We start from the raw sequence: 27,414 nt of genomic DNA on the forward strand, positions 1-27,414 counted from the left end.
CTCCCACTTCTCTACTAGGTTCAGGAGGAAGTAGATCCATCTAAAAATAATTTCCTCTGACAGGTAGAATGAATGACTTATACAGTAAGTCCCCTACATACGAATGAGTTCCATTCTGAGAGCGTGTTCGTAAGTCCAATTTGTTTGTAAGTCCAACAAAGTTAGCCTAGGTACCCGACTAACACAGCGGCTATATACCGCTGATTTTACGCTTGCTTCCGGACATGCTGGGCTTGAAATAAAGATACTGTTACTACTGTACTCTATACAGTACTGTAAAGTACACAAAAGCATAACGATGCACGCACGTGACAACGTATGCCAGACACCTGAACTAACTTATGTGATTGGACATGCGAACACATGTTCGCATCTTCAAAAGTTCGCAACTTGTTAGTAAGCGCAAACAGAATGACTTTATTTTTTGTTTTGTAAAGTAAATCAAACTTACCAGATCATAGGTCAAACAAGAATAGATTTTATTGAACTGGTTTTTTTCTTTTAATAGGAGCAACTAAAAAATAAATCAATACTATGAAAAGCCCAGATGAATGCTTCTTGATAATTCCTTGGAAAAAATTGGTGAGCCAAAGTAAATACTGTATTAGAGAACAAGGGCATAGCAAAATACTTAATACACACTGCTAACCTCTGTGGTTAAGACTGACGCAACCAATAAACTGTTAAGGAGGAAAATGCAAACTTCTCTAAGAAAAGATTTAGCAAAAGTTGTGCATGTGTACAAAACACACACAAACTTTTTTTCTATTTAAAATTTATGAACTAACCAATAACTTGTTCTAGAAAGTAACCGCAAATGAAAACAGCTTCATAAGTTCATTTTTGTAATAAAAATTGGCATATCTATTTGGTTACTTCAAAGACACATAAAGGAATTAAAATTTATTTTTAGTTAAATTAAAAAAAAAAACAGTTCACAACTTGAATGTTGGTATGTAGGGGACTTACTTACACCTCAAAGCAATAGTAAGGTTGGAGAGTGATAATTTGTTTAGTTCACATTGGACTGATACTCTCCTTAAATGGCTTTATGCTAGTTTAATCTCATTTGTAAAATCTTTATGAGAAGGTTCTCATTTAAAATGAGATAGGTTTTATTGTGTATGTACTAAAGAGTAAGCTGTCTTTAGCAGAAATTGATTGAAGTAATGAAAATAGCACTCCATAGGGCTTCCTTAGATCCCTAACGTGGCTTTTCCTCCATGGTATTTCTGGATCCCTCTGACATCAGCAGAGAATTGAAAAGAAGGAAGTGGCCAACTACTGTTCCTACATTACTTAACTCATGACTCCTCTTTCTCTGAAATTGCCTTCCATGCTCATTGGACCAGGAGTGGATGTGACTTAACCTGGGGCAATCAGACATTCTCATTTGAAAATCTGGAGTTGCACAGCAAGTTGACCAAGTTTCTCAAATGGGGCTGGATTTAAAACGTTTAATTTTGGTAGCTGTAAAGGGGCTAGATTACTCTATATAGTCTAAGGAACAGAGGTACACTTTTAAATGGTTGCTCATAGAACAAAATTACAAGAATTTAAACAAACAAACAGCAACCAAAAAAAAAAACCACACCAGGAATTGCCACATTTAGTTAAGATTCATAATCCTTGGACATGATCAAAAGGAGACCTCTAGAAGTAACCACAAAACAGTACAAACCTAAGAGACAGCTTACTTGTACTTTAAATAAATTATAGTAAATTATTGCTTATTACATTTAATAAATGTGTTACTACTATTTTTTCAAGGAGTAGTATTTTTTACTTTTATTATTCTGATATTTTTGTGATATGAATAAAATTATTTTAAAACCAACCATATAATTTTATAAGTTGAAGGATTTAATCTCAATGTGGTTGTGAATAAAACAATAAACAGATTGACTAAGTGCCAATTTGTCAGCAATTTATGAATTGGATAATTAAGAAAAACATGCTTTTGGGAGTGTGGCAATAATATGTAAATCATGGTGAAAATGTGCTGGTGCGTATCGTTTTAACTGCTAATACCTGTTGTTAGATAATGCCCTGTGTGCCGCAGCATTGTGCTATGTTTTACAAACATCGTTTCATTTAATACTCATTCTGAAGTGGATACTGTTTCATTTGACAGATGAGAAAACTTGAGACTTAAAGTAAAATGGCTTGGCTGCAGGTCACATGGCTGCGAAGCTCCAGGGCTGAGATTCCAAGCCAGTTGTTCTGCCTCCAGAGCCCACGGCTTTAGCCCCTACTCTAGGCTGCTTCACAAACCCTGCTCACGTGAACAACAGTATTTTCAGAGTAGGAACCAAGAGGTCTAACCCCAAAACAAAGCACTAGCAGTTTTTTCCTCTCAGTACACTCAATTCAGTCATTCTCACCTCTCATTTAGTAAAAGTTATAATCTGCAGGGCGGCTTCCTTCTCAGGCAGCAAGCTCCTGGAGTGTAGAGACAGTGTATCTGTTCTGAGTAACTCCTGTATACTACAGCAGAGATACTTTGTCAGCATTACTGAGAGAGGAAACAAGGTCGGGTTGTTTCTTTAATAATGCTTATCTACTTCCTTTCTGTTAAGTTTTATATTATTTTAAATGGCACAGGAACCATCTTTGATTTTTATTAAGACAGAACCAAACACGACTACACATTTAGGTCCTTACTGTTTCTAGGACTCAAGGGCACAAGGGTTTCACAGACCATCTGCCTTACCTGGTTCCTTCCTCTCCTTCTCCTAGTGATCCCTGCAGTACTCTTTTAAAGGGCTACAAGAATAAATTTACAACCTGTACAATTCAACTTTAATCTTTTGGGAAATCTTAATTTACTATTGTATAATCCAGGGAAAAGAAATCTATATTGATCAATCAATATAGATATAATGTCAAATATATAGATCAATGTAGGGCTTCCCTGGTGGCGCAGTGGTTGAGAATCTGCCTGCTAATGCAGGGGACACGGGTTCGAGCCCTGGTCTGGGAAGATCCCACATGCCACGGAGCAGCTGGGCCCGTGAGCCACAACTACTGAGCCTGCGCGTCTGGAGTCTGTGCCCCGCGACGGGAGGGGCCGCGATAGTGAAAGGCCCGCGCACCGCGATGAAGAGCGGTCCCTGCACCGCGATGAAGAGTGGCCCCCACTTGCCTCAACTAGAGAAAGCCCTCGCATGAACCGAAGACCCAACACAGCCAAAAATAAAATAAAATAAATAAATAAAGTAGCTATTAAAAAAAAAAAAAAAAATATATATAGATCAATGTAGATACAAGTATGTACTTAAATTTAAGGATGAGTAAAGTAAGAGTACAATAGCCCAATTCTTGGTTAAAAAAAAAAGTAAGAGCAAGTCACTGCCACTACAGATGCCAGTGCTTACATCTGTCAGCAGTCCGATCAACTGGCATTCAATGGACATGGCGACACAGCTCCTTTCAACTCTCCAATGAGTTTTAAGTCCAGAGCATGTTCAGTCTTTGTTTTGTTTACCTGCTGACGAAGGGTTTCTAGGAAGATTTAGCAGTGCTTCAATTTTCTTAGCATCGTCCTTGGATCGATTTTTCTGTAAATTACTTTCAATTTCTTCAGGGAGGAGCTCAGTAAAGTGTAGTCTGGTTTTCCTGTAATCAAAGAACAAGAAGCATATATCAAGTACTGCTCTATTTCTTTGGTTTTTAGAGAGAATTTTTTTTAGAAAGATAGTGTTTGTCTTATACTCCCTTACAACTTGTGAGCAAACATTGCTCCTTGCACTTCAAATACAATGACTTTCTTCTCTCTCCTAACCTGTTCCACTTACAAGCCAGCCAGGAGTCTCACATTACCAACGTGGACATTGCCAGGGCAGTAGCTCTGATCCTTAAGATATTCGAGTTCTCGAAGGGGTGACATGCAGTTGCTGAAGCACCCTGAGCTAAGGTGTGAGCCTCGAAACCAATCTGTCCTCTTGCCCTCAGGGCCCAGGGGGGATGTGAAACCCCCTGCCACTCTGTTAAACTCTCTGTTGACAGACCTTGTGGGACATGCACAAAGGTTATAACATTGGTAATCTCAGTACGGAAAAGTCACATAGGGCAACACTACAGACGTATATTTACTAGGAGTTAAAAAATCTAATTTCCAAATAACAGATCAGTTCTTTCTCCAAGTCAACTATTAGTGTCTTCCTTTCTTTAAGTGATTATCAGGGTCACCTATGACTTTCTTCTCAACTCTTCATAACCAGATTTGACCATATCTTCTTTCATAGCTCTATGGAAAATACAGCCAATGTTCTGTATTTTCTGCTCACTATATCAATTTTCTAGATTCTCACTTTGTTGATTTCTCTATACTGTAGTTATTTTCAAGCAAAGAAGCAGACATATAAAAGGTTCTTAACTATTTATTAACTGTCCTCAGAAATACCACATATATATTATATATATATGTATATATATATAAATAACCTATACACTTCTGACACTATTTCCTTTCCAGTTGTTGTTTTTACCCATTCTTGAGGTTTTCCATCTCTAAATAACTGACCAACTTCTCTAGTTTTTTTTTTCTGGTTTCCTTTTTTTCTGATTGGAATACAATTATTATTTGTTCATATTTTTCCAAATGTTAATTCTTCTATAACTTCCTATATCAGATTCAAATAACCAGATATTTTCCTTACTTTTCCAACTCCTTTCTCAAAGATTCCTTTTTAAAAAAGAAGTCTCTTAGGACACCTAAAGGGCTAGAAATAAGCTAATACTTTCATGCTTTTAACTCTTCATAATATCAAATTTTATGTTGGCATTCAGAATTTTAAGTACTTTATCCTAGAACCTAGAGAGCTGCATATCTCACTCACCTTCTTACTATGGAGAAGAAGACCGAACAAAACAAACGTATGTTGAACACTGTGGTGTGATTCTGCCCTTAGAACAGCTGAGAAAACTGAGTGCTTGAAGTTAAGGAAAACATCTACGGTCACAGAATTAATCAATAGTCTAGCTGGGATTTAAGGTTTGTTTTCAAGGTTTCATTGGCTCTAAAATCAATGCTTTTTCTCCTATAGCACCTGTCCTTGGACAACAGATCTACAGATATTAAGAATTTACGTGTGTGTGTCTGTGTGTGTGTGTGTGTGTGTGTGTGTGTGTGTAGCACAAATGGAAGTTTCAAATAAAACCATGGGTAAAAGAAGACTGCTTATCTACCAAACTACCAAAGTAGCAGCAGCAGATGTCATCTTAGTGGCCAGGAAGCAGAACCATGAGAATCATTTGTACCAAAGTGCTAGATGGCAGCCTATTATGATGATCTTAAAAAGAATTAGCATTTAGTCTGTTATTGCTGGACCCCAAGGAGTGACTAGATAAACAGGTGACAGTCTGTATCGTTCTCAGTGGCATCTAGTCCATGAACAGCCACTATATCTACCTAATGCCTATTGCGTCCACAGCAAGAAGTAGAATCTTTGAATGTGGAGGCCTAACCTGCTCAGTATTGTTCATAGACGTATGTGTAAACAAGGATATCATCTTTTAAATAAAGCCAAGTAAAGCTCACTCATTGCTGTTTATTTCCTTTAGGTAATTTCCTATGCAGTGAAAAAGATAGGAAAAGAAAAAATATGCAACCAAATGAGATTTACAACATTTTAACTTAAAAAAAAAAATGTATCTAAGGAAAGATTCTCAATTAGTGTCTTTCAGTTTTCCATTCTCCTTAATTAAAAAGGATTAAAAGACCAGGTAAGGTGCCAGGTGAAGGACTCAGTAAACAGACTCTTTGAACTGAGCGGCAATTTAGAGTACTGATTTCAGAGGGCACCACTGTCCACGGATAGGAAAGCCAGACACCCCAGTCTTAACATGCTCCTTACCGCTCTTCCAGTTTCAGCTCCTGGAGTGCTTTTCGATCCTTCTGTTTTCTCTCCTGAACTGTCTCACCACAGTACTTCTGAAGTGCCATCAACAGGCTTCCTATAGGAGTGCTGAGGGGGAGGCAGAGGGAATGCTTAGGAGAAAGAGCTGTTAACCACGCGAAATATGAGTGTCTCTGCTAAGGTGTGAGCAGCACCAAACGAGCCACTTGGTCACTGACAGGTACAGGAACATTTGATAATTAAAGTGTCCTTGTCAAAAAAATATTAAGATAATTTCCTTCCTGGTCTGAACAATAGGAAAAACAATCATTGCAACTTCCTAAATTTAACTGGTATAAAAACAACAGGTCTATAAATTAGCTCTGATTTTTATCATGAATGATAAATAAACCGGGAAAAAATATATTTATGACAAGTTCTAGTAAATAGCTTTATACTGAAGGTTTCTCAGAAATGAAATTAATACCAGGAATGGTGCCAGAGCCCCTTAAGGGACAAGAAATGTGGAGGGTATTGAGGAAAGGATGCTACTGGCTTTTGGGGCTGAAGCCGCCAAAACATCCTAAAATTCAAGAGTCTGGCACAACTGTCTCGCCCAGAATGCCAACAGTTATCCATTGAGAAACTGATTTAGATAATAATTATTACAGTAATGAAGAGGGTTTGGTTCATGTTTTCAAAGAGAAGTTTTTGACTCTGACACAACTTAAATTCCTTCTGGTTACAACTTAAGTTGTAACCACATTTTAGAAATTATTTTTGCTAGGTGGAAATGTTCATTGATGATGAATGGATAAAGAAAATGTGGTACTGTATATACAATGGAATATTATGCAGTCCTAAAAAGGAAGATCCTGTCACATGCTGCAACATGGATAAACCTTGAGGACATTATGCTAAGCGAAACAGGCCAGTTACAAAAGGACAAATATTATATGATTCCACTAATAAGAAGCACCTAGAGTAGTCAAAATCACAGAAACAGAAAGTACAAAGGTGGTTGCCAGAGGCTGTGGGGTGGGAGAAGGGAGAATTAGTGTTTAATGGGTACAGAGTTTCAGTTTTGCAAGGCGAAAAAGTTCTAGAGATCTGTTGCACAACAATGTGGATACAGTTAACATTACTGAACTGTACACTTAAAAGTGGTTAAGATGGTAATTTTTATGTTATGTGTTTTTTTTTACCTCAATAAAAAAATATTTTTGCGGCTAATTTCAGCAATTTTTCCCTTCAAACCAAGCTGGTATATTAACAATACAACAAAAACATCAGCAATAGATTATAATATGTTGAATTTTAAAACAATTTTTTAATTAAAAAAAAAAGAATCCATAAAGTTACAGTGTTTCCTCCCCAAAGTGGGGTAGAAAAAGGGAGGGTAAGGGAGAAAGAACTCTTCTATTCAGATAAATGCCAACTAATAAAAACAGAAGAAATGACAGAACTAGCAAATCAACACTTCGCAACTTTTACAATAACTGATTACATTAGGGATCATCAATGGATCATTGAAACCACTAGAAGAAAGACATCTGGAGAACGGGCTATTTACACAGTCTCACCCCACAGATTCCTTATTAAGCACAATGGGAAAAAGATACCTTTGCAGTGGAGAAATTTAGCAGATACCAAATGTGGTAGGCAGAATTCTAAAATAGCCCCCCAAAATTTCCTGCCCTAATTTCTCAACTATGAATATATGATGAAATATTATGCCCATGATTAAATTGTTACATGGCAAAATGGATTTTACAGATGTACTTAAGGTTACTGATCAGTTGAATTCGAGTTAATCAAAAAAGAGATTATCTGGGTGAACCCTTTGCAAGGAGAGAGTTTTTTCCAGTTGGTGGCAGAATGGAAGTCAGAGAGATTAAAAGTATGAGAAGGATTCCACATGCTGGTTGCTGGTTTGAACATGGAGGGGGCACGTGAGAAGGAATGTGGATGTCTCTAGGAACAAGGTGGTGCCAGCCAGCCAGCCAGCCAGCCAGGAAACGGGGACTTCAGGCCTACAGCCACAGGGTTCTGTCAACAACCTGAATTTTATAGAAACAAATTCTTCCCACAGAGCCTCCAGGTAAGAACCTGCCTGGCCAACACTTTGATTTTGGCCTTCTGAATACTAAGCAGAGAACCCATCTGAGCCTACCCAGACTTCTGATCTACAGAAAAGTGATATTGGGTTGGCCAAAAAGTTCATTTGCATTTTTCTGTAAGATGTTATGGAAAAACCCAAACAAACTTTTTGACCAACCCCATATAATAAATGCGTGGTGTCTGAAGCTTCTGAGTTTGTAGTGATTTGTTACACAGCAACAGAAAACTAATACACCAAGTTAACATCACTTACAATGGGTGACATAATATGTCTCTTGATGTGATACACTGAGAAGGACACAACCTCACCTATGTTGTATTCTTGGTGAAAACATTAAACCTAAATCTAATCATGAGGGGATAATCAAACAAAATTGAGACATATTCTGGGCGAAAAAAAGGCAGTGGAACTGTTTTAGCTTAAAGGAATCTAAAGAGACATAACAACGAAATGTAACAATTAGATCCTGGATTTTAAAAAATTATATATATTTTAAAAATCAAAAAAAAAAGTATATATATATGGCATTATTGTAATAACTGAGGAATTCTGAATATGGACCCTATCTTAAACAGTATTCAATCAATCAATGCTAAATTATTTATTGTGATAATTGTATTGTGATATCATTGGAGAATGTTCTTCATCCTGGGAAATACATGCTGATGTATTTAGGGCTGAAGAATTATGAGGTCTAAAATACTTCAAATGGTTTAACCAAAAGAAAAAAAAATAGAAAAGGAAATATACACATGTCCCACATATACACAGAGAGGTAGAAAACAAATATGGAAAAATGTTAACAACTGGTGAATCTAAGTAAAGGATTATATGGGTTATATGGGTGTTCAGTGTTCAATTCACTCAAGTTTTCTACAGGTTTGAAATGTTTCAAAGTAAAAAGTTGGAGAAGAAAATTCTTAAAGTTTATTAAACTAAACAAACAAAACCTAACCCCAAATTTTTTTATAGAATGTGCTTGTTAACTGTTTCTTATTCCTTTTTCCTGCTGCTTATAAGTACCTTTGCTCAAACCTCAAATAGTTTCAGGTGTTAGAGATATTTAAACAGTTTTTATCCGGTGAAAACTAGAAGTAAAATTAACAACTGGGGTACAATCAGAATTGGACAGTCCAAGCTACTGCTAATACAAGACTAGAGACCTTTTATAGGCTCTAAGTATTAAATTTGTTCTTTAGAAATGATTGCAATTTTTAACAGAGAAGGCATTAATGAAATTATACTAATTTAGAATCAAACCATGTTAACACTTACCCCAGCAAGGCTCCAATTATGCCACCAGCTACCAAGCCATGCAGGCCTAAGTTTATTCTAAAAAGACTTCCAGTGATAGCTATTTTAAAAGAAACAAACAAAGGGCAATATTAAATCATCTTTAAACACCAGAGTTCCATTTAAAAATGTTCCTCCATAAGAAGGACATAAATCTCCAAGTAAGCTTTTTGAACCCAACATAAATATACCACCACAACCTAGATTTCCTGAATCTAAAATGCCAATACAGCCAGCTTCTCATCCACTCTGCAGGTTCAAATGAAGAAACGTTCCTTTTACAAACAGAATTGCTCAGTCGGTTCTATGGACCCAGCCTCTTCTCATTCTGCTTCATTTTTGCCAACCTCGCCTTAAAAATCTGTTATTTCTTCACTTCCACCTCTTTCATTTCTTCCTTCTTTAAGGAAAGTTTTCCCCAAATAAATAACAAAACCTTCACTAGCCCCTGCAGTTCATGTCCTCCCCCAGCCTCTCCTTTCTGTACTGCTACGCTACACCTCTCAAGCAGGCCTGCAAGTGGGCAGTTGGCCTACAACGCCACCTGGTGGCCGGGGCATAGGTCCTCTTTCCTTCCCACTAAGACTGTACACCCAAGATGTCCATTCATTTTCCTCTTTCACTACGTACAACACGATGAATGACACTTCAGGTGGTAACAATTTTAAAATTAACATTTGAGGTTTATAATTCTTATTTAAGTACTACATATTCATTGTTTTAACTTTTCTAAATTAAAAAAAAAATTTCAAATGATGATATGAAGTTGTTTGTAATACCCTATTATTATTTTATAGACTATGCATTTAGAGCATCCAGCATACCCAGTTATCCAATTCTTTAACTTTTTTTTTTTTTTTTTAATATTTTGGCTGTGCTGAGCAGCATGTGGGATCATAGTTCCCCAACCAGGGATCAAAACCCACGCCCCCTACATTGGAAGTGCGGAGTCTTAACTGCTGGACCGCCAGGGAAGTCCCCGTCTTTTCTAAAATTTTAAATTAACAAGAACAAAAATCACCTTTAATTCCATTATCCAGAGACAGCAAAAAATCTGGTCTTTTTTTCTAGGCTTCTTATCCAAACAAAATATTTTTTAAAAACCTATTAGGGGGCTTCCCTGGTGGCGCAGTGGTTGAGAGTCTGCCTGCCGATGCAGGGGACACGGGTTCGAGCCCTGGTCTGGGAGGATCCCGCATGCCGCGGAGCGGCTGGGCCCGTGAGCCACAATTGCTGAGCCTGCGCATCTGGAGCCTGTGCTCCGCAGCAGGAGAGGCCGCGATAGTGAGAGGCCCGTGCACCGCGATGAGGAGTGGCCCCCACTTGCCGCAAATGGAGAAAGCCCTCGCACAGAAGCGAAGACCCAACACAGCCATAAAATAAATAAATAAATAAACCCAAAAGTTAAAAAAAAAAAAGTGAGGCAATAAGTTTAAAAAAAAAAAAAAAAACCTATTAGAATAGCCAAACTCTGGAACACTGACAACATCAAATGCTGGTGAGGATATGAAGCAATAGACACTTGCATTCATTCCTGGTGGGAATGCAGAATGGTAATGTTACTTTGGAAGACTGGTAGTTTCTTATGAAACTAACACACTCTTACTATACCATCCAGCAATGACATAAGAGTTGAAAACTTTTGTCTACAAATACCTGCACACAGGTGTTTATAGCAACTGTGTTCATAATCATCAAAACATGGAAGCAACCAAGATGTCCTCAACAGGTGATGGAAAAATAAACTGTGGTACATCCAGAAAAAGAACCTTATTCAGCGCTAAATAGAAATGAGCTATCAACTCATGAAAAGACATGGAGGAATCTTAAATGCATATTATTAAGTAAAAGAAGCCAATCCGAAAAAGCTACATATTGTATGATTCCAACTATACAACATTTTGGAAAAGGCAAAACTATGGAGATAGTTAAAAAGATCAATGGTTGCCAGGGGTTGAGGGTGGAGCATGGGGATCAACAGGCAGAGCACAGATTTTTAGGGGGGAAAATACTTTTTATGATACCATAATGGTGGACATATGTCATTATACATTTCCCCAAACCCATAGAATGTAAAACACCAAGTGTGAACCCTAAGGTAAAGAGGACTTTGGGTGATAATGTATCAATTTAGGTTCTTCAATTGTAACAAATGTACTGGGATGTTAATAGCCGGAGAGACTATGTGTATGCAGCAGGGAGGAGGTATATGGCAAATCTTTTATCTTCTGCCCAATTTTGCTGTGAACCTAAACTGCTCTAAAAAACTGTTTATTAAAAAGGGGGTCAGGGGCTTCCCTCGTAGCGCAGTGGCTGAGAATCTGCCTGCCAATGCAGGGGACACAGTTTCGAGCTCTGGTCTGGGAAGATCCTACATGCCTCGGAGCAACTAAACCCGTGCGCCACAACTACTGAGCCTGCACTCTGGAGCCCGTGAGCCACAACTACTGACCCCAGACGCCTAGAGCCCGTGCTCCACAAAAGAGAAGCCACAATGAGAAGTCCACGCACTGCAATGAAGAGTAGCCCCTGCTTGCCACAACTAGAGAAGGCCCGCGTGCAGCAATGAAGACTCAACGCAGCCATAAATAAATAAATAAATAAATAAATAAATAAATTTATTAAAAAAGGGGGGTGGTGGAGGACGAGTGGTGGGGTTTAGAAACTGCCAGAAGCCAAACATAAAAAATGGAGTCACACTCTTTGTTACACAAGACCATATTTCTGTGAACAGTCTTTTTCAATCTGGATTTTTTTCTTTCTTTTTCTTGCCTGAATGCACTGGCTAAAGTCTCCAGTATAATGCTAAATACAAGTGTATTCATCTACTTGTCTTGTTCTCAATCTTAAGGAAATCATTCAGTCTTTCACCATTAAATATGATGTTAGCTGTTGTTCATAGATAATCTTTATCAAGTTAAAGAAGGTCCCTTTTAATCCTAGTTTGTTTTTATCATGAATGTTGGACTTTTGTCAAATGCGTTTTCAAACTAAACTTTAATTCCTTAAATAAGTTCCACTTGGTCATGGTTATAATCTTTATTCGTTGCTGGATTTGGTTACTAATATTTTGTTAAGGATTTTTGTGTATATACTCTTGAGGGATAGTGATCTGTAGTTTAGTTGTCTATCTTCATCTGGCTTTGGTATTAGGAAAATATTAATAGCCAGGGAAGCCATCTGGTCCTGGACTTTGTGAAAAGATTTTAATTAAATATTTAGTTTATCAATTTGTTATAGGGCTATAGGGATTTTCTATTTCTTCTTGAGCAAATTTTGGTAATTTGTATCTTTTTTTTTCCCCTTGGTCAGTCTTGCTAAAGGATTGTCTATTTTGTTGCTCTTTTCAAAGAACCAACTTCTGGTTTCATTGATTTTTCTCTTGATTTCATTGAGTGTCATTCTAATTCTATTATTTCCTTCTGCCTGCTTACTTTAGGTTTATTTTGCTCTTCATTTTCCAGTTTTTAAAGGTGGAAGCTTAGATTATTCATATGAGATCTTATTTTAATTTGACTACACTTCATAATTTTTTCGTTTTTTTTTTTCCGCACTGTGGCATGCGAGATCTTAGTTCCCTGACCAGGGATCGAACCTGCACCCCCTGCATTGGATGTGCGGAGTCTTAACCACTGGACCACCAGGGAAGTCCCTGCACCTCATAAATTTTAATATAATGTGCTTTCATTTTCATCCAGCTCAAAATATTTTAAATTTACCTTGTGATTACTCCTTGGTTTACTTATGAATGTGTTGTTTAATTTCCAAATATTTGTGATTTTCCCCCAATTTCTTTTTAGTTTAATTCCATTGAGGACAGAGAACATACTTTGTGAGATTTCAATCCTTTTAAATTTATCGAGACTTGTTTTATAGCCTTGCACATGGTCTAGCTTAGAGAATGTCCCCTGTGCACTTGAAAAGAATGAAAATCCTGCTATTGCTGGGTAGAGTGTTCTAGAGATGTTACTGTGTCATGTAGATTGATAAGTGTTCAAGTCTTCTATATCCTTGTTGATTTTCCCTCTAGTTGTTCTATCCATTATTAAAAGTGGAGTATTAAAGTCTCCAGCTACTGTAAAAGTCTCTGGCAACTGATTGAGTTGTCTATTTCTCCTCTCAATTCAAAGTGTTTGCTTCATGTATTTTGGAGCTCTGTTGTTAGATGCGTATGTTTCTAAATGTTGTATCTTCTTGGTGGATTGTCCCTTTTTTTTTTTTTCCTTTTAACATTATAAAATGTCCTTCTTTGTCTTCTAGCACTTTTGTCTTAAAGTCTATTTTGCCTGATACTAGTATAGTCACTCAAGCTCTTTTTCTTACTGTTTGCACAGTATATCTTTGTCCATCTTTTTATGTTCAACTAATTTGTTTCTTTAAACCTAAAATATGTCTCTTGTAGACAGCATATAGTTGGATCCTTTTTAAAATACAGTTGGACAATCCCTACTGATTGGAATGTTTAATCCATTCATGTTTTAATGTTTTTATTGATATGGTTAGATTTAGATCTGCCATTTTGCTATTTGTTTTCTATATTATCTAATTCCTTTTTGACCTTGTTACTATTTTTTAAAGTTACTATCTTATTATTTGCTTTAGGGATTATACTATGCATCTTATCACAGTCTACTTCAGATCAGTACTAATTCCAGTAAAATGTAGAAACATTGTTCTAATACAGTTCCACTCCTCTCCCTTCTTTGTGCTATTATTGTCATTTATGTTATGCATATATGTTTAAAAACAACAATACAATGTTATTATTTTACACAACCATATGTATTTTAATAGGGTTAAATGGTTGTGTAAAATAATAATAAAAACAGTTAAGAAAAGAAAGTGGAAACAACAGATTCACAAACTCTTTCAGATTAACCTATGTATTTACCATTTCTAGTAATTTTCATTTCTTCCTGTGGAGCCAAGTAACTATTTGGTGTCATTTCATTGCTCCAATATAAGTCCATTCCTTCCTCCTCTTTTGTGCTATTAACATAACACATAGCTTTAAATGTTATATGTCCAACACTTCAATTTTATTATTATGTAACTTTTTTAGATCAGTTAAGAGAAGAAAATATGTATTTATACTGCCTTCAAGAATTACTTATATAATTATCTTTATCAATGCTCTTCATGTAGAATCAAGTTACCATATGATATCACTTCCTTTCAGCCTGAAGAACTTCCTTTAATGTTTTTGTAAGGCGGGTCTGCTAGCAATGAATTCTCTTCGTTCATCTGCCAACGTCTTTTGCCTTTAATTTTGTAGGATGGTTTGCTAGATATAGAGTTACTGATTGACAGTTTATTCCTTTCAGCACTTAGTCATTCTACTGCCTTCTGGCTTCCACTGTTCTGATGAGAAGTCAGCTGTTAATTTTATTGGGTATTCCAGTATGAGTTGTTTTTTTCTTGTTGCTTTCATGATTTTTCTCTATCTTTCAACAGTGTAACTACTATATGTCTAAGTGTGAATCTGTTCATGTTTATTCTTCTTGGAGTTTGTTGAGATTCTTGCATGTGTAGATTAATGTTTTTCATCAAACTTGGGAAGTCTGTGGCCATAATTTCCTAAAATACTTTTTCTTCCCTTTTCTTTCTTTCCTCTCCATTATCCATGGGTTAGTATTCTTGATTGTGTCCCATAGATCTCTGAGGCTCTGTTCATTTGTCTTCATTTTAAAAAATTCTGTCCTTGATAAAAGATAATCTATATTGATCTTCAAGATCACTGATTCTCTTATGCTCTCTCAAATCAGCTGTTGAGCGCCTCCTCTCCAGTGAATTTTTAATTTCCATTATTGTATTTATCAACTCCAGAATATTCATTTGATTCTTTTTTAAATAATTTCTATCTTTATTGATATTTTCTAGGTAATTGTCATCACACTTTTAATTCTTTTAAAATGGCTTGAAGTCTTTTGTCTGCTATGTCCAACAGATGGCCTCTGTCAGAGACATACCCAATGACTGCTTCTTCTTAAGTCTCCTGTTTTTGTATATTGTGTGACATTTTGTGTGTGTGTGTGTGTGTGTGTGTGTGTGTGACATTTTTGTTGTTTTTGAAAACCAGCCATTTTAGGTAATAAATTATAGCAACACTGGAGTTGGAACATCTCCCTACCCAGGGGCACGGCTGTGGTTCTTTGCTTATGTAGTGATTTGCCTGTACCAATTCTGTGGAGTCTTTGTTTTTTGTTGTTGTTGTTTTTGTAGAGTGCAGCCACAGAAGTCTCTACTCAGTTTTTATTTTTATGTTTGGCTTCCTAGGAATCATACCAGCTTGGTAGTCAGTCAATGATTTGTCAGAGGTTGTGATTACACATCTTAAGCCAGTAAGCCTGCTACCTTTTGCCAGTGGATCTGTCTGTGGCTTGAAGAATGCACTCAAGGTTTAGGCAGTTTATAAATCCTTTCTGGCTTTTACTTTCTGTGTTCATGAGGCCTCACAATTAACCAAAGATAAGTAGTTTGCTAGGGCCCTTACCAGTCTCTCCTGAGTGTGCTTACACATACAGGTAACTTTCTGGAGTTCTGGGGATTAGTAAGATCTTACTAAAGTCCTCTTTGGCTTTCTTGTTCCCTGGACATCCCTGGTAAGATTCTGCCTCATCTGCCAGTCTATTGCTTGCCCCAAACAACATCAAAGCCTCAGGTTAGCTGTGTGATGCTGTCCTTCCTTAACTGTTTGCTATTGTTTTCAGCAACACCCTTAGGCATGGAATTTTCTGTGCTCTGCTCCATATCAAGTCAGTCACCTCAAACAGCAGAAGTGTTGTTCCTCCCAGCCTGCCCTGCCCTGCCCTGCCCTGGTGGAACTTCTACACCATGGAGCTGGGCGTTAGGAGGTGGAACCAGCCCCAAGCTGAAACACTACAGACTACTCCCACTGTCCTTACTGAGATTCAGTAGAAATTCTTGAATAAATGCTTCTCAATTTGTTGTGTGCCTCTGGTCAATTCTCAGAATCTTTAAATGGTTGCTTTTGATAATTTTGTCCAGTTTTATTATTACTTTTGAGGGAGAGGATTTGCCAAGCTCCTTACTGAGGCATTCTGGATGTTGAATATACTTTTATGAATGTCCAGACCAATGCCAAATAATACTGGTGAGGGAAGACATCCTTACCTGAGTCTGACTTCAGGATAAATTAGTGTTATACCATTAATTTTTTTTAAATTAATTAATTAATTAATTTATTTTTGGCTGTGTTGGGTCTTCGTTTCTGTGTGAGGGCTTTCTCTAGTTGTGGCAAGTGGGGGCCACTCTTCATCGCGGTGCGAGGGCCTCTCACTATCGCGGCCTCTCCTGTTGCGGAGCACAGGCTCCAGACGTGCAGGCTCAGTAGTTGTGGCTCACGGGCTTAGTTGCTCCGCGGCACGTGGGATCTTCCCAGACCAGGGCTCGAACCCGTGTCCCCTGCACTGGCAGGCAGATTCTCAACCACTGCGCCACCAGGGAAGCCCTATACCATTAATTTTAATGTTGGTTGCTGGTTTGAGATAAAAATATATATTGTATCAGATATATTTTTCTATTTTTATTTTACTAATATTTACATTCAATCAAGAAACCTTTATTCTACCCTGCTATATGTTAAACAATTGTGAAATAAAAGGCAAACACTTTCTCTGAATTCAAGTAAGTCGTCTAGTAGGGAAGCAAAACAAGTAAACAGCTACAACATAGTGTTATAAATGTTTTGATAGAACTGTTTACAGTGAACTGTGAGAACACAGGGGAAAGGTACCTAAGATAGGAAAATGTGAGCTAGGAGAACCCTCTAGGGAAGCTGAAGCTGACAGATGAAGTGAAACTTGAAAGACAGGTTAAGTATAGAGCTGAATGAAATTAGTTGTGGGAGTTGGAAGGTGGATTCAAGCAAGAATTCTTGTAAAGCAAGAATATGCTGGGTTTGAGAAATCCAAGTAGATTATAAGTTTTGGGCAAGAGTGGTGCATGGAGGTCAGGTCAAGAATCGACACTGGAGTGATGGGAAACGATGGAAGAATCTGAAGCAGAAAAGTGTTAAAATCTTATTCATATTTCAAAAAAGTCAGATAACAGTAGAGGTGAAGCAAACCAAGATTAGAAACAGGGAAGACCTGTAGTAGCAGTGGGAACAAAGAGCAGGTGAGAGTCCATATATATTTAAGGAATAAGACCGATAGAACTAGGGCTTCCCTGGTGGCACAGTGGTTAAGAATCAGCCTGCCAATGCAGGGGACACAGGTTCAATCCCTGGTCTGGGAAGATCCCACATGACGGGGAGAAACTAAGCCCGTGTGCCACAACTACTGAGCCTGTGCTCTAGAGCCTGCGAGCCACAACTATTGAGCTCACGTGCCACAACTACAGACGCCCACACACCTAGAACCCATGCTCAACAAGAGAAGCCACTGCAATGAAGCCCGCTCACTGCAACTAGAGAAAGCCCGCGCACAGCAACGTAGACCCAACACAGCCAAAAATAAATAAATAAAATAAATAAATTTTTTATAAAAAAAAAAGACTGATAGAACTAGAAGTCTGGAAAGGGGAAATAAAGGGCAGAACCACATCATTAACTGATTTCCAGTTTTGGAATTTAACAGATGACAGAGAACATGTAACAGGAGTAAATTTGCAAGTAGGGGCAGAAAGACAAGAGTTTGGTTCGGATATAGGCACTTGAGCCTACAGAATATCCATGTAAAAATGTTCACAAGTTAAAACAGGGCAAGTTCTAGCTGCTACAATGCTATTAATGCCTATTTCTAGTTTTATATTTTTAAATGTTTTCATTAAAATGTTAAGCTCAAATTACGTATATGTGCGTTTGCCTGTGTGTGTATACATAGAGAAAGAAAGAGTGCACCCAAAATAAAAGAGAGCACAAGTGATAAAGCAAATGGGCTAAAATGTTAACAATAACTGGGAATTCCCTGGTGGTCCAGTGGTTAGGACTCTGTGCTTTCACTGCCGAGGATCCAGGTTCATTCCCTGATCGGGGAACTAAGATCCTGCAAGCCATGCAGCTGGGTGGGGGGGTGGGGGTGGAGTTAAAAAAAATGTTAATAACTAATATCAGTACTAAAGGGTATTGCTCATGGTGTCCCTTGTATTTTACTTTTGCAACTTTCCATAAGCTTGAAGTTATTTCCAAATAAAAAGTAAAAAACTGTTATGTGCAGTATATGTATGTTTTTGTATGTGAGAGAATGTACATGAATTAGTGAGTGTTTGCATGTATATGCAGTAAACTTCATTTACATTCCTGGAAATGTACTGGATTTGTACTGGAAATGTAACGAAAATGTTCAACACTTCTTTTTTTTTTGAAACATTCATTTTAAAGAGGGCATTATCTACCAGAGGCAGAGAGCTTTAAAATAAAATCCAATCTCTTACCATGAAAAATCTGGCTCCTTTATACTTCACCTTACCAATCTCATCTCAAGCCATTCTTTCCCTTATTCACTATGTTCCAGTCATATCATACTGCATTTGAGAAACCTTAGAGCCTTCACCCTTGACGTTCTCCCTGCCTAGGCTACTCTTCGTTGCAAGCCTTGCTCCTTCCCATTCTTCAGGTATCAGCTTAAATGTCACCTCCTTAGAAAGGTCTTCTCCAGTATGGTACTGGCACAAAAACAGAAATATAGATCAATGGAACAGGATAGAAAGCCCAGAGATAAACTCACACACATAGAGTCACCTTATCTTTGATAAAGGAGGCAAGAATATACAGTGGAGATAAGACAGCCTCTTCAATAAGTGGTGCTGGGGAAACTGGACAGCTACATGTAAAAGAATGAAATTAGAACACTCCCTAACACCATACACAAAAATAAACTCAAAATGGATTAAAGACCTAAATGTAAGGCCAGACACTATCAAACTCTTTGGGGAAAACATAGGCAGAACACTCCATGACATAAATCACAGCAAGATCCTTTCTGACCTACCTCCTAGAGAAATGGAAATAAAAACAAAAATAAACAAATAGGACCTAATGAAACTTAAAAGCTTTTGCACAGCAAAGGAAACCAAAAACAAGACGAAAAGACAACCCTCAGAATGGGAGAAAATATTTGCAAATGAATCATTGGACAAAGGATTAATCTCCAAAATATACAAGCAGCTCATGCAGCTCAATATCAAAAAAACAAACAACCCAATCCAAAAATGGGCAGAGACCTAAATAGACATCTCTCCAAAGAAGATATACAGATTGCCAACAAACACATGAAAGGATGCTCAACATCACTAATCATTAGAGAAATGCAAATCAAAACTACAATGAGGTATCACCTCACACTGGTCAGAACGGCCATCATCAAAAAATCTACAAACAATAAATGCTGGAGAGGGTGTGGAGAAAAAGGGACCCCTCTTGCACTGTTGGTGGGAATGTAAATTGATACAGCTACTATTGAGAATAGTATGGAGGTTCCTTAAAAAACTGAAAATAGAACAACCATACGACCCAGCAATCCCACTACTGGGCATATACCCTGAGAAAACCATAATTCAAAAAGAGTCATATACCACAATGTTCATTGCAGCTCTATTTACAATAGCCAGGACATGAAAGCAACCTAAGTGTCCATCGACAGATGAATGGATAAAGAAGATGTGGCACATATATACAATGGAATATTACTCAGCCATAAAAAGAAACGAAATTGAGTTATTTGTAGTGAGGTGGATGGACCCAGAGACTATCATACAGAGTGAAGTAAATCAGAAAGAGAAAAACAAATACCATATGCTAACACATATGTATGGAATCTAAAAAAAAAAAAAAGGTTCTGAAGAACCTAGGGGCAGGACAGGAATAAAGACACAGACATAGAGAATGGACTTGAGGACACTGGGAGGGGAAGGGTAAGCTGGGATGAAGTGAGACAGTGGCATGGACATATATACACTATCAAATGTAAAATAGCTAGCTAGTGGGAAGCAGCTGCATAGCACAGGGAGATCAGCTCGGTGCTTTGTGGCCACCTAGAGGGGTGGGATAGGGAGGGTGGGAGGGAGACGCAAGAGGGAGGAGATATGGGGATGTATGTATATGTATAGCTGATTCATTTTGTTATACAGCAGAACTAACACACCATTGTAAAGCAATTATACTCCAATAAAGATGTTTAAAAAAAAAAAAAGAAGGTCTTCTCAATCACCCTGTCCACATTAGATCCCCCTGCCCCACCTATTTGTTACTTTCTATCTTAGCAACGTGTTTTTTCCCATCCACATTAGATGATAAAACTCACTGAAGGCAAAGACCTTATCTGTTTTGTTCAACAAGTACACCAAGGACCAAGCACAACGTTTTCCATACATTTTGCATGAATGTTGAATGAGATGTGATGAGAAGCCAACCAAAGAATTCAGTAGCCATGACTTATAAGTCCTTACATATTTCCTAAACCATATTTGAGATTGAAAAATGTAAACAAAACAAAAATGTCTTACCTCCTGCAATGACAAAATGGCTTAGGGCATTTTTATTTCGGTACACATTTAGACCAGTGTTCACTGTACTGAGAAGAAGGGAGGAGGAGGAAAACATAATTTAAAGCATATCTCATTTACCTTCTTGACTGTAACTTTCACTAAAGTGATACGTATTAGTTTAGAAGAGCCTACTATGTCAATCCCTGGTGCTAGTCTAGGCTCCTTCAGTGTGTTTCAGATTGCTAATATGCCAATAAGCAACAGAACGTAAAGAAGAGTTCTGCAGAATTCCTCTGACTTAGCAACCCTGCATCTATTTTGATATTAGCTGGCAGACCTTCATCCATGCATACAAAAGTACAACTGAACCAATCTTTTAGGTAAATAGATAACAGTTCTTAAGAAAAAGGTATCATGAATCATTTTATATGGGCGTTCAAATTTTATAATTCCACTGCTCAAAATATGTGCTCCTAAAAGAATACCCAAGACTGTTCATCACAATTCAGAGAACTTACTTGAATATAGTTACAAACATGGCCGTTCTCCAACTCCAGCGCCAGCCGTACCGGATGAAGCCTCGTGTGGCAGCACGATGTGCAGATTGCTAAAGTTAATAAAGAGGCTGTGAGGTTCTGAGACACCTTGACACTTTCCCTACTTTAAAAATGTGGTGGAGGAATGTCAGCTAGGCATTAAGTAGGGAGACCTAAACACATAGAAACAATAGGAAAATGTCTAGAAATATCATTCTTTAAGTACTGAAACTTAAGTGAAAATGCCATGTACATCGTATTCTATCAGGAGGGGTAAAAGGAACTAAGAGATGCAGTGTCAAACAAGTAATCCATCAATTAAGTAGCAACTAAGAATCTATATAACAAACACTATGACAGACCTAAAATCAGTATTAGACATACTTTTTTTCAAGAAATTGTGGGGAAAAGAAAAACACAAAATAAAGAAGCAGCACAGAGTAAACTGTAAAGGGTAAGGATTAAAGTAATACAGATGTGCAGGAAAGGAGGAAAGGAAGAAAAAAAAAAAACTTAATCTTTACTGACCACCTTCTATGTAAAAATTGTTAACATATTACCTCATTTAATCTTTACATTTTCTTCAAGCAGATGTTTTAGTTTTAACTAAAACATAGAGAGGAAGTTTTTCTCAGCCAATAAGGAATAAAGTCAGAACTGGAAGTTAGGTTGTCTGTTTCCACAACTCATTTTCACTAGACCACAATGAAGCAAGTCTGGCATAATATCATGAGGGTGAAGCCAAGATTTTTAAAGAATGTGACAGAATCCCTAAGTGTACTCTTAACTACTATATGATATTGGGCAAGTCAAAACCTCTCTGAAAGGTATATCAGTGCGAACTCATGGGTTTTAATAAATGGGTAGATAAATATAGAAATAGATATAGAAATGTGCATGAATGTGTATATAAGTCACACACACATACATACACATACACATTTCCTAACTCTGCCTAGAGCCTAGAAGCCATGATACCTCAGTAGCAGTGAGCATACCTAGCACTAGAACTTGGTTTTTAAATACCATTTTCAAAGAAACTATAGCTCCTTGGTGAAATGGGCTTATGCCAGGGCTGGTGCTTAAAAAGTAAAAGATGGACCAGAAACACCCTGCTGTGCCTTTTAGAAAGTAAAGGCGTGCTCAAAGAGTAATGGGGACATATCAAAAGGACACAGGAGCTAGCGTTAAGGTGCTCCAATGGTCCAAATCCAGGCCAATTTGAGTATCAAAATAAATGATGATAATGGATTATAAAACTACAGAATAAAATAAGAATCCATGAGCCCACACTGAATAAATAAATTATAAATAGACAAATAAATAAATAGAGGGAAAGTGAAAGCTCTTCCTTACAGTAGAATACTAACCAATAAATATAAATGGAATGATGGAATTAGAAAATGGCCATTTGGCAACCACCACAGTAATAACTGCTTTAGGCAAAAATCAGCATTGAATACTAAAACTAGAGGCTAGAAATTTGATGAAAAATAGGATGCTGGCATAGTCTCAAAGTAGCTAATAAGTATTCATAAGACACTTATTAATTACAAAGAGAAAAAAACAGTAATTTTACAGCGGATAAACCTGGCAGGGACCATCTTAACCAAGTGACTAAAGTAAGCATAACCAGTTGAGGGACAAATAGATATCTTGTGCTTCTTATCCTTACTTACTGAGGAATACAACATCAGTTCTAGGGTATTCCTGCGAAAACACATAAGTGAAATCTAATCACAAGAAAACATCAAACATCCAAGCTGAGGGACATTCTATAAAATAAATGGACCATGGTCTTAAAAAATACCGAAGTCATGAAAGTCAAAGAACAACAGAAAAATTGTTCCAGATTAAAGGAGACTGACTATAGAGAGGCATGACAGGCAAATGCAACACCTGATCCAGTATTAGATCCCGGACCAGAAAAAAAATTTTTTAATGAATTGTTTACTTTTAAAATAAATTATATTAGTGGGACAACTAGCAAAATTTACATAAAGTCCATAGGTAAGATAACAGTACTCTGGAAGTGTTAATGTCTTGCTCTGCATAATAATATTGTGGTTATGTAAGAAAATGTCTTTGTTTTTAGGAAATGCATGCTGAAGCACTCATTGTGTCTATAATTTACTCCCGAGCAGTTCACAACAATATAATAGTATGCCTTATACAGAGAGAGAATAAGAAAGCAAATGTCGTAAAATTTTAACATTTGGAGAATCTGATTGAAAGGTATACAGGAATTCTTTGTATAGTCAGCCCTCTGTATCCTCAGATTTGGAACCTGAGGATGTGGAATCATGAATATGGGGGGTCTATGGTACTGTGCCTTTTTATACAAAAGACTTGAGCATTTTCAGGTTTTGGTATCCGCAGGAGTCCTTGGATCCCAATCCCCCTTGGATACTGTGGGACACTGGTACTACTTTTGCAACTTCTAAGTCTGACACAATTTCAAAAAAAACCCCTCAAAAAACAAGTGGTGATCAGTTCTGAAGATAAGAAAAGTGGTCTGAAGAGGCTTGTGTATGCACTTTAGCATTAGTACTTCCATTGTTGTCAAGTACAGACTTTGTTTCCTGAACCTTCTCAACCCTACCACCTAACTAGATGACTAAGTGTAAAAGGAACAGCTAAACTGGCGTGCCCTCAAATACTATTAGAACACCAGTACATACCACTGCATCAAGCTGGTTGTGGTAAATTTCTGCTTGGCTCTGCTCAATATAGTGCTGTTTAGCATGAATAAAAGCTGGTATACCCCCATATGCCCAGCCAATGATGCCTGCTGAAATTGCCGCCTTGTAAATATCCTGAAGTTCTTTTGACGTTCTCTGCTGTTCACTAAAACATCAAAAAGACAGTGTTGTTTGGGATTAGTTTATGCACACTGCTCTCTTCAAAAGACAGTATGATCAGAATTATCCTAAATGCTAAAAGGGCTACTTTTCATGATGGGCAGAACCAGTTAAATCTTCTGATGAATTAAATAATTATATTACAAGTAGCTCAAATCTCAGCCAAAACTAATCTCTGTTTTCAGAAATTAAGCTAGTGGTTATTCTTGGGAAGGCAGTGACAGGGAAGGGGCACCAGGGGGAGATTCTGGGATGCTGTTAACAGTCTTGGGGCTGCATACACAGCTACGTTTGGTTTGTGAAAAGTCACTGACTGGTATACTTATGTACATTTTTCTAGGTGCATACTATACTCCAATAAAAAGGTTTTTTTTTAAGGTTATTTGATGACTATTACAGCTCTACTATATCCCTGTAAACAGAAAGAATTTGTGAACTGGATGTACAGATCAATATTTCCCTTTTTGAATTTTTAGATAACTTTTGGAAATTACACGAGCTTATGAGATTTTAGGACAACATAGGCCAGAATGAATTCCTAGATGTAAAAAAAAAAAACCAAAACTTTATCTTTCTGAGTATTTAATTTTTATGGCTCAGATGGGCCTGTACTATTAAAGACCATTGAATAAGAAAGCTCACTATGCAGTGGGCAACACAGACAAATCTAAAATAACAGGGAAAAACTACCATTTCATCCAATCTATTACTCTCAAAAGCATAAGAAACCAGAACCCATACTGGAGCTTCCAAGATGTCCTCTGGAAATTGCTCTAAGAAATAGCTAAGTTTGTAAGTGTAAGTTTGTAAGTGTTCAGTTACTATAAATAATGGCCCTCGTACATAAGTAAACTACTAAATGTTAATTTTTTACATTACTAACTTGCTTTCTTCAGAGGCTGTACAAGTATTTAATTCTAATTGCCAATAACAACCACTACATTGTTGAAATCAGAATCAGTAAGTTTTTATAGTTCCTGCATATACAAGAGAGAAACCTAAATAAAATCTCTTAGGAAACTAATTCCTCTTTCAAGAGGAAAAACTGCTATAAGCTGAACTTTATATTTTATCTTTTATAATGAATAAGGACCAAAAACATTTACATAAAAACTGGTAGAACTCAGAAAAGAGTAAATGTAAAAGAGCTTAAGATTTAACAAGCCAGGAAATGCATATGCTTTCCTCTTTCTCATCCTCTGAAAAATTCCATGACATAGGTGATATTTTTCTTCATTTTATCGATAGACGCTCTAAGAAGTTACATGATTGGCCCTAAGAGCTAATGAACGGTGAACAAACAAGGCACAGGACCTGGCCTATAAGTAACAGCAATGGGGTTGTGGTTCTGGTTCTGTCATCCACTGCTAAGTGACCTGCAGCCAGAACACAACCGCTCTGAACCTAGGTTTCCTCACCCATGACATGGAAGGGAGAATGAAAGTCACACTAAATTATCTTCCAAATCTCTTTCAGCTCATCATTCTGTTGTTTATAAAGCTGATCAAAACAACCCTTTCCTGTTGTGTACTACACAGGATCGTTCACAGGTATCTCAAATTTTGGAACGACCAATGAGAAGGGCGGCCTCGGTATCTTTAAAATGAGATGATGAAACTAAATAAAGTAATTAAATACAATTCCACCAGCTCCCCTGCCCTACCTCAGCAACATAATAAAACTTAAATGTTAATTTATCCACTTGATAACACAGTGTAGTATATGGTAAAGTACTTCATGAGAGGACTAACTTTTCACCAGTAAGTGATGAATTTTTTTAAAAATGATGAAATTAACTAATTATCCTGAGGTTTCCATTAAAGTTAGTTCAAAGGCTTATTTATTCTTTATTGTGAAACATCCTTATTTGTGAATCCAGCTAATATCTTTTCTTTTATAAACTGATGAGATAACAGTTGTTACTATTTTTTATATATTCCTTATTGGCAGAATAAAAATTTTACAACTCTCTGTTATCTCTCCAACCTCCACTTTTATGGCGAGGAGGAGGGCTGCTGTTCATGAAAATTTGGGATCAAGTGAAACATGAAAAAGAATACTGGAGTGGCGTCCTGCAGACGTTGGTTCTAGGATCACTAAGTAGCTTGGTTCAATTCTTCTAATCTGTAAAATCGGGGGATTACGCTAAAACTATAGTCCCTAAAACTCCTAAAAGCTCTGACTTTCAGTTAGTCTCACCCTTACCACCTGAAAACCGGTCTGTCAATCAACAGAACTACCAAATGGCAATGTTAGGATACAAACTTGGAATACAAATATTAGAACCCTAAGTCCCGTAAAAATAAATCCCACCACCCTGGGGTCCTTCGCCCTAGATGACCCAGGCAGCAGGTCACCTCCTTCGCAGCCCCTCCCCACAGACAGTAGGCACTTTTACTCTTTGACAAACAGCTCTCGGAGGCGGTCCCATCCGGATTCCGGGTATTGGGGTTCTGGGACGTGGGAAGGCAGCTTCTGGTCTTCCACAAGAGCCTTGGGATCGGCGGCCACAGCTTCGGCAGCAAAGACCCGAGGGAAAGGACTCAGCGCCCTGCAGAGGAAGCTCCGGGGCGCCGGCGGCCGCACCTCCATGGCCCTCTGCGAACCTGCCGACAGACACTCGCTTGGGCGCTCAGGGAGCCAAGGCCTCCCGGAGGCGCCGTGGGAGAAGAAAGAGGATAACTGCAAGAAGGAGTGGACGAGTACCCGTACACTAGGCCTGAGCTAATTCGCGGCCGTAACCGCCGCCACACCGCTTGACAGACTTGCCTTCAGTGCCGGGCCTCACTTTGGAGGACCTTCGACACACGAGACAGGAAGTCCCGCCCCAACGAGGGCAAAAGCCAAAAGAGGAGCAAGGGCGGAGCCGGAGCCGAACACACTTCCGGTTGGAGGCGGGACGGACCTCTGCGGTGCCGGGCCGGTCCGCCGGAAGTGAGGTGGCGGCGAGTAGACACGCTCAGCGCCCTGTGGCCCCGCCTCCGGCGTCCTCTGCCTGGCCTTCCTGCGCCAAGAAAACGGGGGTGTTGGGCAGTTTGCAGGCGGTGAGACGTGTTTGGAAGGTAAAGTAGGTTAGCGTATTTAAAACGGCAGAAACCCCATGTAGGTGAAGAAAGTGCAGTGTTCACTACAAGTGGAGTACGGAAAGGGGAAGGCAAATTTGCGCAAATACAAGCCCAGCTAACCCTGTCACGGACTCCCGGGCTGGGTGGGGTCCATTCTGGTTTTCGGAAAGGACCGAGGCATTGAAGAGGGGTCTTGGTGCCAGTTTCCCCGAGATTTCCAGAACACTTTTTAAAGAAATAGGCCCTGGG

General features: G+C 38.1%; 1 protein-coding gene across 9 annotated transcripts in view; it reads right to left on the minus strand.

Annotated features, from left to right (window-relative positions):
* The window catches only part of TIMMDC1 (translocase of inner mitochondrial membrane domain containing 1), a 56,338-nt gene extending 29,425 nt beyond the window's left edge, over positions 1-26,913 (minus strand). For 8 of the 9 annotated variants that reach the window (XR_009502930.1, XR_009502931.1, XR_009502933.1 and 5 more), the window contains exons 1-7: positions 26,499-26,913; positions 23,921-24,086; positions 21,222-21,310; positions 20,722-20,789; positions 9,238-9,316; positions 5,859-5,969; positions 3,488-3,618 (exon numbers count right to left, since the gene is read on the minus strand). Coding sequence is in view for 5 of the 9 variants with exons in the window: in XM_059921054.1 (XP_059777037.1) it covers positions 3,488-3,618; positions 5,859-5,969; positions 9,238-9,316; positions 20,722-20,789; positions 21,222-21,310; positions 23,921-24,086; positions 26,499-26,692 (838 nt within the window). In the remaining 4 variants the exon portion in view is untranslated. Of the gene's footprint in view, positions 1-2,605; positions 3,619-5,858; positions 5,970-9,237; positions 9,317-20,721; positions 20,790-21,221; positions 21,311-23,920; positions 24,087-26,498 lie in introns of those variants that run through there. The other variant, XM_059921057.1, reaches the window with a different exon arrangement.
* Positions 26,914-27,414: the final 501 nt, after the last annotated feature.

The sequence above is a fragment of the Balaenoptera ricei genome, chromosome 4, assembly GCF_028023285.1.
Source record: "Balaenoptera ricei isolate mBalRic1 chromosome 4, mBalRic1.hap2, whole genome shotgun sequence".
NCBI classification, from domain to species: Eukaryota; Metazoa; Chordata; class Mammalia; order Artiodactyla; family Balaenopteridae; genus Balaenoptera; species Balaenoptera ricei.